Source organism: Mirounga angustirostris, unplaced genomic scaffold (genome assembly GCF_029215605.1).
Source record: "Mirounga angustirostris isolate CCGP_5_RB_7025 unplaced genomic scaffold, mMirAng1.0.hap1 SCAF_7, whole genome shotgun sequence".
Classification (NCBI taxonomy): domain Eukaryota; kingdom Metazoa; phylum Chordata; class Mammalia; order Carnivora; family Phocidae; genus Mirounga; species Mirounga angustirostris.
Genome location: NW_026991715.1, coordinates 59,164,218 through 59,184,872, shown reverse-complemented (window position 1 = coordinate 59,184,872; position 20,655 = coordinate 59,164,218). Strand labels below are relative to the sequence as shown.

Genomic DNA, 20,655 nt, shown 5'->3' with positions numbered 1-20,655 from the left:
CCCTTGAACAATATGGGTTTAAACAGTGTGGATCCACTTATACACAAATTTTTTTTATAAATATAGTACAGTACTAGAATTGTATTTTTCTTACGATTTTCATATTTTCTCTAGCTTACACTATTGTAAGGATATAGCATATAATACATAAAACATACAAAATATGTGTTAATCAACTGTTTATGTTCTGGGTAAGGCTTCTAGTCAACAGTAGGTTATTAGTAGTTAACTTTTGGAGGAATCAAAAGTTATATGCAGAATTTTTTACTGCGTGGGGGGATGGCCAACACCCCTAACCCCCCGTAGTGTTCAAGGGTCAACTGTAAATTTAAGCACCCAGTATTTGTTGAGCCTCTACTATTATATTAGCCAGGCACTATAATGGAGCTGGGATGCAGTAGTAAGCAAGACAAGCAAAGATCTCTACTCTTGAGGAGTATACAACTCATGGAGACTGACAATAAATATTAGCTATGCAGCTAAGAGCAATCCCTGAATTATGTTGCAGAACAGATCCTGTAAGGACAATAAAGCCATTATATGGCTATCCCTGGACACTGCACACAGCCAGTTCCCTCTCTGCTGTGGTTGTCCTAGGAGCTCTGGCAACCACCAACACCATTACCACCAGAGAAAGTGCTACATCATCATCCATGCTCTACAACACCAGTTCCTATTGCAAAGCCTACGGTGAGTGTTTCCGATTGGTGGAGCCAAGGTTTAGGCTCATACCCTCCCTTCGGCAAACAGGTCAAAGACAACAAGCATTTGACCTTTTTCAGCATCTATCATGCAAGGCTCTGTCCCTGAAACACTTGTGGGTAGATGGAGGTGGTATTCAGATGCTGAAAATCAATAAAAGACATGGGTGATAAGAATTTTAAGACCAGAATAATTACCTGGGACACTTCACGGACGAGATGGAGGGTGAGACTTGAATGATGGTGGGATGGAAGGAGGGAAGAAAGGTGAGCAGTTATAACTGTACTTCTTACTGCTGTGTGTCTAAGAAGGAAGTTACTCTGTGGAATGGAGTGGTGGGCTTGCTGGACTGAAGAGTCATGGAGAAAGCTAAAGTGGACAGGTGGTCAGGCTAGGTTTTGAATGTTGTTGGAAGCCAAGCAGGAAGCTTGGGCTTTAATGACCCAGGCCATATGGAGACTTGGAGGTTCTAGACCAGCAGAGTGACACTTTGTCCCTCATGTCTAAGAGTGTTTCATTCATTTATTTATAAAATCTTTGTTGTGCAAGATAATAGGAATAGAATGGTGAACAAGAAGAGGTCCACTCCCTACCCTCAGGCGACCTCCAGTGTGGCAAGAAGGACAAACAGAGGACAAGCAAATACAATATAGCAGAAGAGACAGAATAAGGAAGACAGAATAAGGAAGCCCTAGTGGCTGTAGGTACACAGGGGTGGGGGCATTCAGTGTAGCTATGAGTGATGGAGGAGGCTTCCTCTGGAAAGCGAGATTTAAATTGAGACCTGAAATTTTCCAGCCAGAAGAAACAGCAAACCATGTGGATCCTCACACTTTTAAAGCTCACCCCTGAAGTTCCATAAATGAGACACAGATTATTAGTGTTGTGTTTAAGAATATGCACTATGTAGAGAGAGACACCGCATGGGTTCTACAGAGCCCAGCTCTATCCCTTGTGAGCTACATGAACTCGGGAGCATCAGCTTAATCTGAGCTGTAATTTCCACAGGTGTAGACACAGGGTGATGGCAGCACCAGCCTCAGAAGATGATGCATACTGACACCTTCTCTAGATCCTCACACACAGGAAGTGCTTCTATCGGTCAGGACCCTACCAGGGAAACAGAAACCAAGTAATTCAAAGGGATTTTAAGGGAAATTCTAAAGAGAATTGAATGTAGGAATTGCTTTGTAAATGATGGAAGAGCTGAAAATCAAATAGGAAATGGTAACAACAACAACAAAAAAGGAAATGGTAAAGCAACCAGAGATCAACAACTGCAGGAAGGGGCTACCACCCCAGGCCGGAAGAACAAAAGGAAGAATGGTGGTGCTGAGCCGCAGGGCCCGGGGCTGCCCCCGAGAACTAGAGCCAGCGCCCTCGCGGGGGGCCTGTTCCAGGTGCGCTGGGAAAAGGGATGAGGGTCTGTCATGAAAGTGATCGGGCTGAGCTAGAGGGCTTGACACTGCAGAATTGACATTTGTTAGGTTATCTCAGGGAGAAAGACAGCACTTGACATCCCTTCTGCTCCTTTTAAAGGCAAATGATTTTCTGATGAGTTATCCAAGTCTCGAAGGTACAGTGGGCACACAAGACAGAATTGAGGAAAGTAATCTATCATTGTCTTTGCCTGCTCCAAACATTCGCCCTGGAGAGCTTTTCCTGCTGCGGCATCTACTCCACAACTTCCCAAGTGTGTAGATCCCCAAGCAGGTTGCTGACAGCACCCACAGCTGAGCAGACTCCCAGGGAGAAGAATGACGCTCATGCTCGTGTTTGCTGCCCCCTCTGAGAAATACAGTTGTCAGGGCCACAGTCCCCCTTCCTGATCAGAAAGCCCCAAGGAGACGTAAAGCTGAGCCTTCTCTAAGTTCTCTGATGGGCGACCTCCTTTTTAAAGATTTACAGTGTAAGGATCCCAGTCATTGGAACTTAGCCATGGCTTGGCTCTCGGATGTCTGTAGCCTACTTACCAGAGACTTTGCTCAGCCTTGCAGGACAGCTAACACCGCTGTCCTGATTCTTCTACTCTCCACTCCCTTCAACTCATTCCAGACCCTCTACTCCCTCCAGACCCCTGACAGAACGTAGTTTAGTTTGCAGGTTAATTCCGGTTGGGAGTTGTTCTCTTCTCAATATCCACTTTTCACATCCACTTCCGCAAAGACAGGGATCTGGTCATTCCGCCCTTGGTAGGAAAGCTGTGATTCGGAGGGAAAGCTGTATGTTTCTGTTAGCAGAAAGGCTACATTGAAATGAAACTATTACATTGTTTATAAATATACAGGAAAGTTAGCAAACCCTTGGGTAAGGAAATAGCTGGGCCTAAAAACAAAAGAAAAGAAGAGCAGTAGCCATACTGATTTGTAACAAGAACAGAGTTGGAAGCCATTCTTCATCCATTCATGACAGTACCTACTACATGTCAGGTGCTGTGCTGGGCTCTGGGAATGCACAGTTGAGAAGCTCACGGTCCCATAACTTATTCTTATACTGCAGTGGACCAAGTGCTGTGATAAAGGTCATTGTGATATTGTGATTTATAATAAGAAATAGAAATTTGTCTTTGTCCTGTTTCTGGCACAGAGTTCCTGAAACCCTTGGAATTTCCTAAGTGATAAGAGTGATAAATGTGTCAGGGAAATACATATCAAAACCATAATGAGATACCACCTCACACCGGTCAGCATGGCTAAAATTAACAAGTCAGGAACCAACAGATGTTGGCGAGGATGTGGAGAAAGGGGAACCCTCTTACACTGCTGCAGCCACCCTGGAAAACAGTATGGAGCTTCCTCAAAAAGTTAAAAATAGGGACACCTGGGTGGCTCAGTCAGTTAAGCGTCTGCCTTCGGCTCAGGTCATGATCCCAGGGTCCTGGATCGAGCCCGGCATCAGGATCCCTGCTCAGGGGGGAGTCTGCTTTTCCCTCTACCTCCCACGCTCTCACTCTCTCTCTCTCTGACAAATAAATCGTAAAAAAAAAAGTTAAAAATAGAACTAGCCTACGACCCAGAGATGGCACTACTAGGTATTTATCCAAAGGATACAAACATAGTGATCAAAGGGGCACATGTGCCCTAATGTTTATAGTAGCCTATCCACAATAGCCAAAATATGGATAGAGCCCTGATGTCCATCGACTGATGAATGAATAAAGAAGATGTGGTGTGTGTGTGTGTGTGTGTGTGTGTGTGTGTGTGTGTAACGGAATATTACTCAGCCATCCAAAAGAATGAAATCTTGCCATTTGCAATAACATGGATGGAACTAGAGTATATTATGCTAAGCAAAATAACTCAGAGAAAGACAAATACCATATGATTTTACTCATATGTGGAATTTAAGAAACAAAACAGATGAACATAGGGGAAGGGAAGGAAAAATAAAATAAGATGAAAAGAGAGAGGGAGACAAGCCATAAGAGACTCTTAACTCTAGGGAATAAACTGAGGGTTGCCAGAGGGGAGTTGGGTGGGGGGATGGGGTAACTGGGGGATGGGCATTAAGGAGGGCAGTTGATAAAATGAGCACTGTGTGTTATATATAACTGATGAATCATCAAATTCTACCCCTGGAGGTGGGGAAGAATTCTTTGGGGGAAAAAAAGAGTGATGGTGGAGTCTTAATATTCATAACAAACCGCTTTCAACCACATCTGAGTTTATGCCAATTCAGTGGCTTTTTTTGGAAGCACTGAAGGATGAGGGCAGATCACAGGAATCAATCCTGTGATTGGAGGCTTGGAAGTTTTAGTCCCACTCCCCCGACTTCTGGGAAAGGGAGAGAGGCTGGAGGTTGAATCGATCACCAGTGTCCAATGATTTAATCAATCATGCCAGTGAAATCAAGCCTCCATAAAAACTGAAAAGGAGGGGAATCAGAGAGCTTCTGTCTTGGTTGGTAAACCATGGAACCTGCGGAGAGGGGCACTTCTGGAGAACCACGGAAGCTATGCTTCTCTTCCCCATATCTTGACCTATGCATCTCTTCCATCTGGCTGCTCCTGAGTTAAACCCTTCTATAATGAACCAGTAATCCAGTAAGTAAATTGTTTCTCTGAGTTCTGTGAGCTGCTCTAGCAAATTAATCAAACCCAAGAAGGGGGCTATTGGAACCTCCGATCTATAGCTGATCTGTCAGAAGCATAAGTGATAACCTGGGCCTGGTTGTGGTCGGGGGCAGTCTTGTAGGACTGAACCCTTGACCGAGGAATCTGATGCAATCTCCAGGTGTTTAGTGTCAGAATTGAGTTAAATTGTAGGACACCCAGCTGGTATTGGAGAATCGCCTGGTGGTGTGTGTGTGTGTGGGGGGAACCCACACATCGAAATTGATGTCAGAATGGGAGTCATAGAAGTTCTTATTGGAGCCCAAAGGAAGGGACCAACAGAAACTTTCAGTTTGGATTTCATATAATATGCCACAGCTGTCTAAGTCATCTCAGGTAGGAAATAAAGTGAAAAACTGCAGAGTTTTCAGAAGACCTCTGGATCACATAGAATGTGTTCGGCTGTAGGTAATACAAAACCTGACCAATGCTGATTTAAACAACAAAGATGATTAAGGGTCCCACACAACTGAAATCTGGGAGTGGATGGTCTGAGTTCAGAAAAGCAGTGCAGTGATGTGATTTAGGGCTCAGGCTGTCTCAACTTTTTTGGCTTTAGCATTTTCAACTTGTCGACACTGTCTTCCTTCTGGTACCAAGATGCTAATGCCGCTCTGGTGGGTGAGTCATTTAAATTTTCTGGTTCTCCATTTCTCCTCTATAAAATGAGATGTGATTGGATGATGAGCTTTCTATTACACCAACTGCAACCCTGATGTGATAGTTTAACCCATTATAGTTCTTTAATTTGAGTGTACATCAGAGTCACCTAAAGGGTTTATTAAAACAGCCTGTGATTCAATAGGTCTGGAATGGGGTCTGAAAATTCACAAGTTCTAACTTCTAACAAGTTCCCAGATATTACAGCAAGTGCTGGTCCAGGGACCACACTTTGAGAAACACCGGTTTAAATTATCAGTATGTCAGTTTCCCTGACCTGTGAAATGAAGGGGTGGCTCTTAAAGAGGGTTCATACTACTCCTAGATAATTGCCAAATCCACTGGGGAGTTTTTTTTAAATACAGATAATTGAGGGGCGCCTGGGTGCCTCAGTCGGATGAGCATCTGCCTTCGACTCAGGTCATGATCCTGAGATCCCGGGATCGAACCCCAAGTTGGGCTCCCTGCTGAGCAGGGAGTCTGCTTCTCACCCTCTCCCTCTGCCCTTCCTCCTTGCTCGTGCTCTCTCTCTCTCTCTCAAATAAATAAAATCTTTAAAAAAAAATAGCCTCTATCACCCTCCATAAATAAATAAACAAACAAACAAACAAACAAATAATTGAGCCTCACCCCTGGACATTCTGGTGCAGTGGATCTGAGGCTGGGCCCATGAATAGGTCTTTTACTAACAACCCCTTAGGTGATTATGACATTAGAGAGTTAGATAATCTTTTAGATCTTTCTAACTCCATATTTGAAAATCAAGATTGCTGGTTACAGCAACCTGAGTATTCACAAACAACTACAAATGAATCAGCATTTTTATCATCTTTCAAATTCATAGATATCTAGGAATCTATTTTTATTTATTTAAAAACCTCTCTACCCCTGGGGGAGAAAAAGATACTAGACATTACTAGACTCTTTACTTTTTAGCTCCTCTAAGAAACTTTCCCCACTCTTCTCCTTCTGGAGGCTTATAATTTCACTCTTAACTGTCTTAGCGTTTATCTATATTAATATTATTACATTTTTTATGTATTTGTAATTATTTAGTTTTAATGGGCAGAGTTCTTAAAATCAGGTAATATAAAAGGTTATAAGATGCAGCAAACGCCCACCACCCTCCCAGTCCCATTCTCCAGAAACAGTTTTAACTCTTTCATCTGCTCCTTCTGGTGTTTACCACCATATTTCTAAGTCATAGGCATATACCGCTTATTTCTTGATTTCCCAACTTCCAGCATCATTTATTGACTTCCCACCATGACAGCTGAGGGTTTAGTTCTCTTAGGCCAATTAATGTACTCTGATTATATGTTTCATTTCCCCTCAATTATTTATTTTTCTTGTAATTAAAAATGACCTCAATACTTTGTTTAATTTTTATAAATCTATCCTTAATTTTTCCCAAGTGCTTTGACACATCTGTCAAACAGCTGACAAATGAGTTTTCCCAAACTTTTAAACATACATTGGTTCTTTTTTACATGGAGCGCCTCCCTTCTGGAGCCTCCATCCTCCAGCCCCACTAGGAACTGGTAGCTCTCGGCCCCACACCTGTCCTCCTGGTGGTGTCCTTTAGCCTCTGGCTTGTGTTGAGATATCTGTTGCCAGGATCCTATGTCTTCCTCTTTTTTGTTCTTTCTGGAACTCTCATTATTCAGATATTGGATCTTCTGAACTGATCTTCTGTATCTGTGCTTTCCAATATGGTAGCTTCTAGCCGCTCGTGGCTTTTGAGCACTTGAAGTGTGGACTGTCCGAACTGAGGTATGTCATAAGACTCAGGATGAAGAAAGATTATAAAATATTTCATTAATAATTTTATGTTGATTACATGTTGAAATGACAGTATCTTGAATATATTAGGTTAAATAGAATATATTACTAAAGTTAATTTTGGCTATTCTTTTTTGATGTGACTAGTAAAAAAAATCAAAATTAAAAATGTGGCTTATATAATATATTCCTATTGGACAGTACTGCTTAGTATGTATTATCTGCTCTGTTACATTTTCAATCTTTTTATTCGGTCTGTTTTCTGGGAAATGTCCTCAATTCCACCTTCTAATTCTTCTAATGAATTTTTTATTCCTTTTTTTTTAAAAAAAATTATATATTCATGAGAGAGAGAGACGCAGATGCAGGCTCCCCGCAGAGCAGGGAGCCCAGTGCAGGACTCGATCCCAGGACCCTGGGATCACGACCCAAGCCAAAGGCAGATGCTCAACCGACTGAGCCACCCAGGCATCCCTGAATTTTTTATTTCAACTGTCATTTTTTAAATTTCCAAAAGCATTTTGTTGACCTTTTAGTCTCTCTTTTATGAAGCATATTTCATTTGTTTTGTGAATGCACTAGTTTCTCATCTCTGATTTTGTAATTCTGGCTCTCTTGCCATTTTATTCTGCTGTCTTCACTGTTCCATTTTCCTACAAGCTTTTTCATTCTCTTTGGTCTCCATTCATATTCAAGAGGTACCAAGAAAGCTGACTAGACATACCGTGTGCGTTGGCTTGTTGGCTTGTGGTCTTTACTGTGGATTGATGACGGGAAAGCCGACCTTTCTCTGAGAGACACCCCACACCACCCCCACCACCAAGTATTACTTTGTGGAGGCTTTTCCTCTGGTACTTTTTTATTTCTCCAGAGAAGAATCTTCCAGTCTGCTGTCTTGATAAGGAGTTGGGGGAAGGCAGAGAGATATTGGAAGCTAAGCGTTCACTTCTCAGTTAATTCCACTATTTTCAGTGCCTATTCATCCCTGGCCTCTTGGATAGGTTTCCAAATCCAGATCTTCTCAGGTTCAATATCTCTAGAGAATAAACCTTCTGTTACTTAAGAAAGTAGAGGTGGGGTGCCTGGGTGGCTCAGATGGTTAAGCGTCTGCCTTTGGCTCAGGTCATGATCCCAGGGTCCTGGGATCGAGCCCCACATCGGGCTCCTGGCTCAGCGGGAAGCCTGCTTCTGCCTCTCCCACTGCTCATGCTCTCTCTCTCTCTGTGTCTCAAATGAATAAATAAAATCTTTAAAAAAAAAAAAAAGTAGAGGTAGTCACCTGCCCAGAGGTTGGAAAGGGAAGAAGATGTGATTCATCCAAACTTCAGTTCCTCCATTACACTGTAGGGCCAAGGGCCTCACTTCTTTTTGGTGCCCTTTGTGAATACTTAATGTTGTTTAACTTTCTCTCTTCTGTTAAGTCAGTTACCATTGCTCTTGCTGCTTCTCATTTTTAGAAGCTATATGTAGGAGCACCTGGCTGGCTCAGTTGGTAGAGCACATGACTCTAAATCTCAGGGTTGTAAGTTCAAGCCCCATGGAGCCTACTTAAAAGAATAAAGAAAGAAAGCTGTGTTTAAATCTTTTATCTACTGTTATCTCCTGGCCTGTTCTGGTTGTTCTTGTGGGCTAATTCATTTTTAAGTATGTAGTATTTTCTTAGGAGTGTTTTAGTAAATAGAGGAGATCAACACATTTCCTCATCTCTACCTGCACTCCTATTTCTACCCTAAGCTTTAGTTATTTACTGCTCTTTATTTTCTCCTTTAATAGAGGGCAGGATCAAAGTCTACCTTACCTTTGAGTCCAGCCCCCGCCCCCCCGCCACCTTCTTCCTAGCGTCTACATATGAGTTTGTATATTCTAAGTGCTCGACAGAGAAGAAGTCACTCATGTAAATTGTCCATACTTTTGAATGTTATTGGCTCCCTGTGTGCCTAGGTAAAGTCACTTTACCTCTCTGGGCTATAGGAGATCTGAGTTAGAGTCTGGTCTCTAGATGATTTCTAAAGGCCCTATTTACCTTTAACATTCTAAGAATCCATGTGCCCAGGGGCACCTGGGTGGCTCAGTTGGTTAAACGACTGCCTTTGGCTCAGGTCATGATCCTGGAGTCCCAGGATCGAGTCCCGCATCGGGCTCTCTGCTCAGCAAGGGGTCTGCTTCTCCCTCTGACCCTCCCCTCTCTCATGTGCTCTCTCTCATTCTCTCTCTCTCAAATAAATAAATAAAATCTTAAAAAAAAAAAAATAAGAATCCATGTGCCCAGTTTCTCCGGTAGTTTTCACTGTTTGCTAATGTATATCATATCATCACTAGGCATCTAACATTGTAGAGACCTTTTACAAAGGAAAAAATTGATTTCCATCAAGAGAGGCAATAATTACTCGTAGTTGAAGGGCTTATAATCCACGATCAACAACAGTGACCAAGTATAGTATTGAAGATAGAATGCGCATAGCAAGTGCAATAAAACCAGTACCTTCTTCCTGTCCTACCTGCATAAGTCTTGGCATATGGTGTGGAAGGATGAAAAAGGAAGGTAGGGTAAAGCTACTGGAAGTTATTTATTTTATTTCATTTTAAAGATTTTATTTTTAAGTAATCTCAACACCCTACATGGGGTTTGAACTTACAACCCCAAGCTCAAGAGTTGCATGCTCTACCAACTGAGCCAGCCAGGCGCCCCAGGAAGTTGTTTTAAAATGTACCTGGGCCGGGGGGTGGGGGTGGGGGGTGGAGCGAGGGGCTCAGTAGGTTGAGCATCTGCCTTTGGCTCAGGTCATGATCCCGGGGTCCTGGGATTGAGCCCCGCATCAGGCTCCCTGCTCGGCGGGGAGCCTGCTTCTCCCTCTCGCTCTGCCCCTCCCCACTGCTTGTGCGCGCTCTCTCTCTCTCTCTCTCTCTCAAATAAATAAGTAAAATCTTCGGTCTGGTGAGGTCAACAGATCAGGAGACAATGGTCACTTTTGAAAAGATAGTTTCTTACTTAAAATTCCCAAGAAGGGACATGGTGTGATGCGTGACCATGTAGGGAAGCACCAGGGTGAGTCAGGAAGCAGAAGGAATGTGAGGAAAGCATGGGCAAAAGACTTCTTTGCAGTTTTTGCAGGAGGAAATGGGCAAGGTAACAAGCAGCTGAGCAGACTTAGGATTGGACAGTTTGATAGTTTGAATAATTGATAACTGGCTCAGTTGAATAACTGACGGCTGCATACCCTAAGGACAACTTCCTAGTTGTCCCTTACCTGGGCCTGGGATGATTAGGGCAGAGGAATATTGCCTCCTGGAGTGTTAAAACCAGATACAGGACGTGGTTCAGAGTAAGGGCTCTGGATTGGTTAGTTTGCATTTGAAAGGTACTCTTGCTGGTAAGTTGTTTGCTGTGCCTAAGAATTGACTAAGCCCTTGGAGGGTCAGACTCTCCCTAGTCAGGGAAGCCCTAGGTACCAGAGGATCAAAAATACAGAAAATGAGAAAATATAGTTAATACAGAAGTGGTCAAACAAAGGCTGAGCTACAAAGGTAGAAAGTCATGATGAAGTAGGCAATGAGTCAGGAGTATGAGTTGGAGTATGACTTTTGGTAGAAGGCGTGTGAGGAGACCAGAACTTATAAAAACAAAGGTCAGGAATGTTCCATGTTTAGGAAAACTAAGTAATGGTAGTATCATCATGGAGGGAGTTTGGGCAAGGTAGACTACCTTAGGAGATTCAGCTTTCTCACCTAACCAGAAGTCTGGAGGTGTAGTGTTGGGCTGATGCAGCCACTCAAGAAATGCACCAAAGACCCAGGCTCCATATAACTTTTTGCTCTGCCAGCCTTTATACTTTTGCTTTTGTTCACATGTTAACAAGATCCGTCCCAGGCAGGAAGTAAGAGCAGGTGGAATGATCAAAGCCAAATTCCTGCTGATATTTCCCGCTTTCTCTCTGGGAGATAATATCTTTCCTGGAAATCCTGCCCAATAGATTTCTTCTTACGTCTCACTGGCCAAAACTGAGCCACATGGTTGGCCCCCAGAAGCAGGGATATCTGGGGGAGGTAACTGTTTCTAACATTTACATTGCAGCCTCAAGCAAAATTGAGGTTCTCCTGGTTGGGATGAATCCCTATGTGAAAAGATTATATTTAGTAGGGTCTGCCACAGAAGGAAAAAGAAAATATGAGCTATGAGCTTGTCTCCCTCAACTAAATGAGACAAACTATATAAAGAATTTAGCACAATGCCTAGCTTACAGTATGTGCTCAAAAAAAAAAAAAAGTTTGCTGCTTGGGCTACGAAAAACACATTCCATCATTGTCTTGATGTTTAGTCCCATTAGTTCAACAAATGTTTCTTGCACTTTTACAGTATTCAGTCTCTAGGTGCTGGGGGTCAGAAAAGGGAATAAAATGTGAATCCTTCCTTCTAAGAGCTTACCCTTGTGCAGATAAATACACCATAACTTGAATGTGATAAAAACTTCAGCAGAGACAGTCTTGGAAGTTAGTAGAAGTGGATAGAACTTGAGAGCACCCAGTACAAACGAATCCCTCATCTTACAGATGAGGTAAGTGGGGGCCACCAGGGAAGCAAAGGGGCTGACTGCAGTCACCCAGTTCTCGGAGTATGGGGCCTGGATCCCAAGCCTCCTGATGCCCCCATCTGATGCTCCTCCTCTTAAATTGTCCTGTTGAAAGAGTTTGAAAAATAAAAAGCTGGATGAGGAGACCAGAATGGCACCAGAAATATACCCTTGCCTTTTAGGGGAGGTGGGCGGGCCATCCCACCTCGCCTAAAGCATGACGCTTTGGCCCAGGAGGAAACATGACCAGCAGTAGATCAACTGAACTCCCAATATTAGGTTGTGTTGTGTTGTAGATGTGCTGGCATGAAAAGGAGGACCCCTCCATGTGGCAGGTAGAATTCCTCTGGGTCAAGACTTTTGTTCATGTTGTGTTTTTAAATTAACAATCCTGATTTTTCTTCTTTTAAGATTTATTTATTTATTTGAGAGAGAGAGAGAGAGCGAACACTGAGCGGGGGGGAGGAGCAGAGGGAGAAGGTGACTCCCCGCTGAGCAGAGAGCCCCATGCAGGCCTCCATCCCAAGACCCTGGGATCATGACTTGAGCCATCCAGGTGCCCCAGCAATCCTGATTTTTCTAAGGATTGCATTAAATCAGCAAATGCTTCTTGTATAATTCCGCACTCACTATTGGACAGTGTGGGTCACTAAAATGTAGGAAAAGAATGGAAATTTGGGGTCCTGCTGCATGATGCAAGATTAGATGTCATTTGGGAATATTTTAAAGATATTAAATGTACTCTGCTCACTATAGTGACCACTATATTTCTTAAATTAAAGAATACTTTCTTTTGCTTGGCATAAAGTATAGCACTAGGTTTTGTGGGCTTTTGTTGTTATCGTTTAAATGAGGAAGTTAATGAAAATCGAAGACTGGCTGGCTGGCAGAAACAAAATAAAGTCACATCTGGAAACAGCTGCTCTTGTAATTAAATGTCATTTAATGTGACTAATATCAAAAGGGTGGGTTCTTCCTCCCCCTAGCATTAGGGATGCAAAATTCAGTCTTCCTGACTGCTCTATTATAATAGTTTTGAGTCAGTGGGTGTTTAGAAGTCATTCTGATATTTATAAAGGAAAACCCCCAGTGAGCCATAGAGATTTGAGTCAAAAGAAAAAATGAACAAGAGCTGCACAGTTTGAATTTTGAGAACTGACATAAATTTTACAGTTTTTCTCCCCCCAAGCGTTAACTGTTCAGTGTTTCAGTTCAATGAAATAAAGGCCTCTTGTTTCCCATACCAATCAAGTGACCTCCTGCCTTGCCGTAATTAGTGGTAAACTTCAATATGCAAGCTAAAAGACCACCTAATTAAAAAGTGTAATTAATTTACATAGATCATTCAAAATGGCTAGATTAGATAGCTTATGGAGATAATGTAAAACTCTCTGAGCTGCTTTTATTGGCTTCTTTCCCTGCTGTTCCTCAGGTTCTGAGTATTTTCATGGGAATGAGTTTATCAAAGTGGGAAGGGCTTTGAGGTGATGGTTTTAGCTAATCACTGCTAAACATTTAAAGCTTTGCAATTATTTTTTTATCAATTACTCAAGTATAAAACAAAAAAAAAATGGCCTTATCTTCCTGCTTGGTGCTGAGTGGCCTAATGTTATTAGTGAATATTTATGAAGTGCCTGTTGAGTGCTAGATGCCACTCAAAACACACAGTTATTCTAGAGCCCGCCGTGTGAGCAGTGACTCCTCCCTCTGGGCCACAGCACTCTGGCTCTTCAGATCACCAGGAGACGGCTGCCAGATTCAAAAGCAAGATAACAGTCAAAGGGTTTCTCCTTCCCTTTACTCATAATTCACAATGCCAAGCAATGTCCTGTATTATCTACTCTTCAGTATAGACAGTATTGGACTGCAGAGCTTGGCCAAGCCCGTGGGTGACAAGCAGCAGGCTGTTCCAATGGTTAGGGAAGAGAGTTCTGATTTCTTGCCTGCCCCGGTGGAGAAATCGTGGCCTCATGGTGACATTCGATTCCAAATTTCCTCCCCTTTACCTGAGTTACAAACGGAGAAATTGCCCCCCTCTTTCTGTATGGAGGAAATACATCGGGAGAGAGATCTCTCAAGCAGGGGTTCTAAAGAAAGAAGCTTCAGACAAGAGATTTGTTAATACAGGCTGTCTTTGGGAGAGAATCCCAGGGACCTTGGCAACACCTTGCCAAAGAATAATAGATAAATTATCACCCTCTTTAGTTTCATCTGCTTCACTTAAGAAGGAAAAATTGTCACAGCATTAGATGATCTTGGTCTAACTGTAACAGGGTTGTCCTGTAAGTATCTCGTCATAACAGCACATGCCAGTTTCCTCTCTTTGTATTTGACAATATGTATCATTGTGACACGAACTTTCTGTAAGTCCTCAATAATTGGGGGCTCTGAATCATTTGATAAGGAATCCTCCCCTCTCCATGTTGTGTTATAAGTGTTAGAACCTGAATCCTATGATTAAATTCCTATTAGCTTCTAAAATTCCACCTTTTTGTTCTCTGTAAACATAATCCAAGTTCTACTTCACTTTCTATATGCCTCAGTTCCCTCATTACTATGCTTCTGGTAATAGCATCATAATCAAGCAACTTGAAACTTTGATACAATCAGTTAGAATAATAGTAAATATCAACTAAATTAAAGATGCTTGGGGCGCCTGGGTGGCTCAGTCGTTAAGCGTCTGCCTTCGGCTCAGGTCATGATCCCGGGGTCCTGGGATCGAGCCCCTCATCAGGCTCCCTGCTCGGCGGGAAGCCTGCTTCTCCCTCTCCCGCTCCCTCTGCTTGTGTTCCCTCTCTCGCTGTATCTCTCTCTGTCAAATAAATAAAATCTTAAAAAAAAAAAAAAGATGTTTGAATATTGATGCACATAAGAATCTTCTGGGGAGTTCAGAAAAAAAAAAAAATCCAAATGCCTAGGCTGCATCCCAGACCAATGAAATAACAATCTGTGAGGAAGGATCCAGGTATCAGGCTTTGTGTGACTGAGCAATAAAAGCTTTTTATTATATGCCTTTGAGTTTTGAGGTGGTTTGTTAGGAAGCACTGTTGTGATTGTAGCTCTCTGATACACTCACTCATTCATTCCTTTCTTTTCTGAATAATGACTGAGTAGCTACTATGTCCCAGGGACTTGCTAGGTATTAGGGATACAGTGAAAAACAGTGATGGCCAAGGTCCTTGCCCTAGTGCAGTTTATGATCTTGTGATGAGCAAAAAAAATGAACACATAGCTATATCATATATTTTCAGGCATCATTTAGAGCTATGGAGACAAATAATTCCATAGTAATGCGAGGTAAAGAAAAACAAAGTTGTATCTATAACCCATATCTTATGATAAATTCCAAATAGATTGAAGACTTCAATTTTAAAAATGAGGAAAAATGGGAGATCCATGAGCCATAGACTACGTAATACCATCCTCAAAATCAAAAGGCAAAGATTAAACCAAGAAAAAAATATTTATAATTCATACATCCAAAGGGGGACTTTTCCTAATGTATGTAGATTTCAGAAAATTAATAAGATCCACAATCAAATAGAAGAAATGAACAAATAGTTCATAGAGAAGGGAACTAATAGGGGTTCTTAAATATAAGAGAAATTCAATCCACATGTAATAGTAGAAATGCCATGCTAAAACTACACTGAGGGGCGCCTGGGTGGCTCAGTCAGTTAAGGGTCTGACTGGTGGTTTCAGCTCAGGTTACTATCTCAAAGTCTTAAGATCAAGCCCTGCGTGGAGAGCTCCCGCTCAGCTTGGAATCTGCTTGAGATTCTTTTCCCCCTCCCCTTTTGCTCCTCCCCATATGCTCTATCTAAAATAAATAGATAAAATCTTTAAAAAAAAAAAACAAAACTACACTGAGGTACTATACTCAATAGATTGGCAAAGATCCAGGAGCTCCATAATACGCTGGGTTGGCCAGAGTGCAGGGAGACAGGCATTCTCATATATGGCTGGTCCAAGTATAAATTGGCACAACTTCTATGGATGGCAGTTTGCTATAACATTTTGTCCAGTGCTTTGTTCCACTTCTCTCTTACTCTACGGATGTGTTTGCATACGTGTGAAATGATGCAGCATTGTTTTAATGGCAAAATAGTGGAAACAGCTAAATGTTCATCAACAGGGGATGAGTTAAATGAATTATGACACATCCATGAATACTGGGTAGCTGCAGAAAAGACCGAGAAAACTCTTTCTATGCTGACAGGGAAAGATACCTCAATTATTCTCTTAAGTAAAGAACAAAAGTGAAGTGTGCGATGGGGTACTTGAGTATACTACCTTTTGATGAAAAAGCACATAAAAGGGTAGATTAGATACAGACAAACACACATAGATACATATATACATACATAGGTAGTGTGAGTGTAAAAAAGTTTTAAAAGAATACAGAGACACCCAAATATTTGTTTATATATAAGCACACACTGAGACCAGTCATTTTTATCTCCTGTGGGAAGGAGAATTGTGTGGCTTTGGGACACGAGCAAAAGGGAGATTTTCACCATTTGCCTTTCTCTAATTTTAGAATTCTGAGCCACATCATTATTTATTCACAAAATTAAAAAATGTTAAATACTGAATATATAGTATGAATGTGTTTATACGTAAACACATTTAAAATTAAAAAGAAAATTGTCAAGGCGTGGACTGCCGCAGAGCAGGCCGGATTCTGTATGAGACAGGCTTTTTGGGGAAGGGCTTTCTGCTGGGGTGGCATTTGATAAAGAGCTGAATGAAGTGAGGGCAGGAGCTATATAGGAAAGCTCGGGGGAAAGAAGGTATCTCTGGTAGAAGGAAAACTCAGTGCAAAGGCCCTGAGAGAGATGCCGGGGATCTGGAGCAGCAGGAGAGTGTCCGGAGATGTGGTCCAAAACCCCTGGTCCCATGGGCCTTGTAAGTCGTGGCAAGGGATTTTGAGTTGATGATGCCTGACAGGAAGACATTAGAGGTTTTATGCTCAAGAGTTACGTAATGGGCCTTCCATTCTAACCTCTGTGCAGAGAGTAGCCTGACAGGAGGCAAGGGCAGAGGAAGGAGGCTCTTCAGGGTGTCAGATGGTGGTGGCTTGGACCTGTGGCAGCGAGGGAAGGGGGTGAGAAATGGGCAGATTTGGGGATATATTTTGAAAGTAGAGCCAAGAAGGTTTGCCACCACATCAGACATGGGGGTGGTAACAAGCGTTGAATCAAGGATGACGTCAATTCTTTCGGCTTGAGCAAGTGGGAGAATATTTCGTGAGCACATCTTGTATTCTGGACATAAAACAGACATGGCACTGCCCTCAGGAAGCTCACTGTGTAATGGGAGAGCCAGACAATAAATAAGCATGCACTTGATAAACTCAATAATAGCCCTGGGAGAGGGTCAGGGAGGCATGTGTGAAAGCTTCGAATTAGGGGGGAAAGATTTGTTTTACAAATGTTCACAAAGCCAAGATGGCTGGTCTGGAGTACAACAAAGGGGGGTAGGTAGATAGGCAAATGGTGCTTATAGGCTAGGGAAAGGAAGAATGTTATTGTGTGGGTGTATTTATTTCTGAAAGGCAATGAACAATTAAAGTTTTGTGACTTTATGACACCTGGCCTCAGAATTCTGGAAACAAAGGGGACAGGCATGGTATTCTGCCAAGACTTGGCCTAAACAGGTTTGGTGCTGGTTACTCCATTATTCCATTACCACCCTCCTTTTTTTCTTCTGAAGTTGGGCCCCCAATATTTTCTTGAGATGAACAACTTTTTTTTCCTCCAGATCTTCTGGTTCCCCAGGAAGACAGAGAATCTGGTATTCTTTGACAGCTCAGACCAACTAGTATTGGTGGGACCCCCTTTCATGGCAACCTGTTCTGTTGCAGGTTGGCCCACTTTGCACCATCCCCTCGTGAGAAGGAGCAAAATTCGGTGGCCATGAACAGGTGAGAAAGAGCAAGGACTACAAAGTATTAGAATCAGGATTTCCCAAGCTCAAGTGACAGCAGGGTCACCTGGAACTGGCGTGAGAGCCTGTGTGCTGTCACTACGTGAGGCAGGCTTTCCTCCATCTACCACAAGCACTACACCAAATTTCAGAAGGGGAAAAAGAACAACCTAATGGTGAGCTGATGAGCTGATCAATATTCTTAATTTACCTCTTTAGCTACAGGGCCCAAATTGAAAACAGGACTGTGAGAATCTCAAAGGGCTGCCACCGTGGCACGTCCCTGCCCCCTGAGGAGCAGGGGCTTCTTGCCAAGTATTGCTGCAGAGGTTTGGGGGCACCTGTCTGGGAGAGCAGGGTGCTCCTGCTGCTTGGACCCTTACAGATCTGTGGGGGCTGCCTCCCTGGTTAGAACTTTAACCCTCATGAACACCCCCCACCTCCACCCTGGATTAGAACGGGGCTCCAGGGGCCAATCCTATTGTTTCTAGAATCACTGTGGTCCATAATACAACTTCTCAGCAAGAATATGGGAGATTTGTACATTAATGGATGGGAATTAAAAGGGTAAATCATGAACAGAGTAATTGTTATCACTGACCTAGCATTTACTATGTATATGTGTTCTACACCAAGCCCTGTAAGGCTCAACCTCATGAGGTACATACTGATTATCTCCATTTTACAGATCATCAGTAGGGGTTCTTTTACTAAGCTTTGCTACAGTTAATTAATGTGTGATGGAAATTTCATCCAAATTCTGGAAGTTTCTCTGAAACTAATCAGGGTTAATCCAGGAGAGTGGAAAGAGACCTGGGGGATGGGAGACCTGAACTCCAGCCCTAATTCTCCACTAGCTGTTAGGAGCTTTTGGTTCCTCTGGGCCTCAGTTTCTCATCATTAAAAATAGACATGTTAGACATTAATCCCTAAGGATTCCTGGTTCTGATGGCGGACCCTTCGTGTCGGCATCCTCTATTTTGTCTACCTCGAATTTCAGTCCAGTCCTCTGTTCAAACACTAAGTCTCTCACCAGTAATGAATCACAAGGCAGTCTCTGCACTGGGCTCACTTTTCAAGGCTCAAAGCTGAGCACAGAGCTGGAGAGGGAGAACCTGACTTCCTTGACAGAAGCCACACTTGACTTGTTGGCAACAAGGCCATCTGGACATTTCACCGTCGGTCTCCTTCTGGATCGCTCTGCACAAAGCTGACCAGGTTAGCCCCATCCTACATAGGAGGCATAAATCCAATAGTAATGACCTCCCCTTCATAATTCAAATTGCTTAATAAGTGTAATTTGAATTGGAGTATCTGAATCCTAACTGCTATTGAACAACTATGCTATTCATTCATTCTTCCTTTCATTAATTCACTCAACTAAAACTTTTTTAAAAAGATTTTATTTATTTATTTGACAGAGAGAGAGAGCACAAGCAGGGGGAGCAGCAGACTCCCCGCTGAGCAGGGAGCCCGATGCTGGGCTCGATCCCAGGACTGTGGGATCATAACCTGAGCCCAAAGCAGACACTTAACCGACAGAGCCACCCAGGCACCCCAAAACTTTTTTGAACATTATTATGTATCAGGCACTGTAAAGGCTCTAGGGAAACTAAGGGGAGGAGGACAAAGTCTCAGCCCTCACAGTGCTGGTTTTCTCAGATAAAGAGGCAAGAAACACACATGTAGCACCCTTTCAGGTAGTGGTTAGTGCTGTGCTGAAAAAATAAAGCAGGGTAAGGGATAAAGGATAAAGAATGATGGATATACTTGACTCTTGGGAGGGGGGGACTTTTTTTAGACTTGGGAAGGGGATGCAGAGAAGGCCTCTGTATAGAGATAACATTTGAGCAGAGACCTGAAGAAAGAGAGAGCTGACCAGGTGAAGGTCCAGAGAAGTGAGTTTTGGGAAGAAGTGACAAACAGCAAAGTACCAGGGCTCTGAGGTGGGAATAAGGATGGCATATCTGAGGAACAAGATGTATGCATCTTGGTGGTGGCCTTCCATCTGAGAGATGAGGGCCTTCCTTCCTAACCTGACTTGTCACAGGTTGGAAATTAAAAGTATGAGCTGCAGGGAAGAATTCCCACACAGTGTGACTTTAAAGATGACAAAATATTCGGCAAGACAGCCAGGCCTACCCCCTAACATTTGCAGGACCTGGAGCAAGAGAAAAATTAGAAGATCAAATACTATATGTCTAAATATTTAAAAATTATAAAGCAAGCTAACAAGCTGCTACATGACATATTTTCATTCTCTTCTCTTGACAAGTGTGTCTTCATAACAACCTAGAAGTTCAGATTGAAATTTATAATTTTTGGAGTCCTAGCCCCAGGCTCTGGGCTTTCCCCTTTTCCTCTTCCCACCTCCCAGCTGCATCCAGGGCTGCAACAGGCCTTCCCTATATGCACGTGGTCAGCCTAGCCTTTTTGTCCAAGCTCCAAAGATATCCCAATACAAACAGCTGCCCCTCAGGCCTAGAGGTGTGTATACTGTAGAGGGACTGACACGGGAAGAAGCCCACACAAGTCCTAGAAGCAGGAGCAGGATGTTGGGCAAGGAATTCTGGAGCTCCAGGAGGGTGTCGAGGGGGGAGAACAGGCCCTGAGGGGGCTATAGCTGGTCCAAATGGGGCCATCTAAAGCCAGGGGCCAAGGCAGGGAATACCTTATTGCTCAAATATAGGGTGACACCATAGGTAGTTTTTGAATAATTAAGGGTAAAACCAGCATTCTTTGTGCAGAAACAAGCTGGGGACCAAGGAATGAGGGCTGTGGTCCAGGGGCCATAGTTGGGCTAAACCTCTGAGACAAGAGTAAGGAAGAGTTGGTAGATATCTTGGACTTTTTAACCTGGGGATTTTTACAAGTTTCTTATATTTTCTGTGTTTATTTCTTCTT

At 42.9% G+C, this 20,655-nt stretch overlaps 1 protein-coding gene across 1 annotated transcript in view; it reads left to right on the top strand.

The window, feature by feature from the left end:
• The window catches only part of OTP (orthopedia homeobox), a 53,817-nt gene that overhangs the window by 11,824 nt on the left and 21,338 nt on the right, over window positions 1–20,655 (top strand). The window contains exon 2 of the mRNA XM_064596271.1: window positions 509–690. Within this exon, the coding sequence (XP_064452341.1) occupies window positions 509–690 (182 nt within the window). The remainder of the gene's footprint in view (window positions 1–508; window positions 691–20,655) is intronic.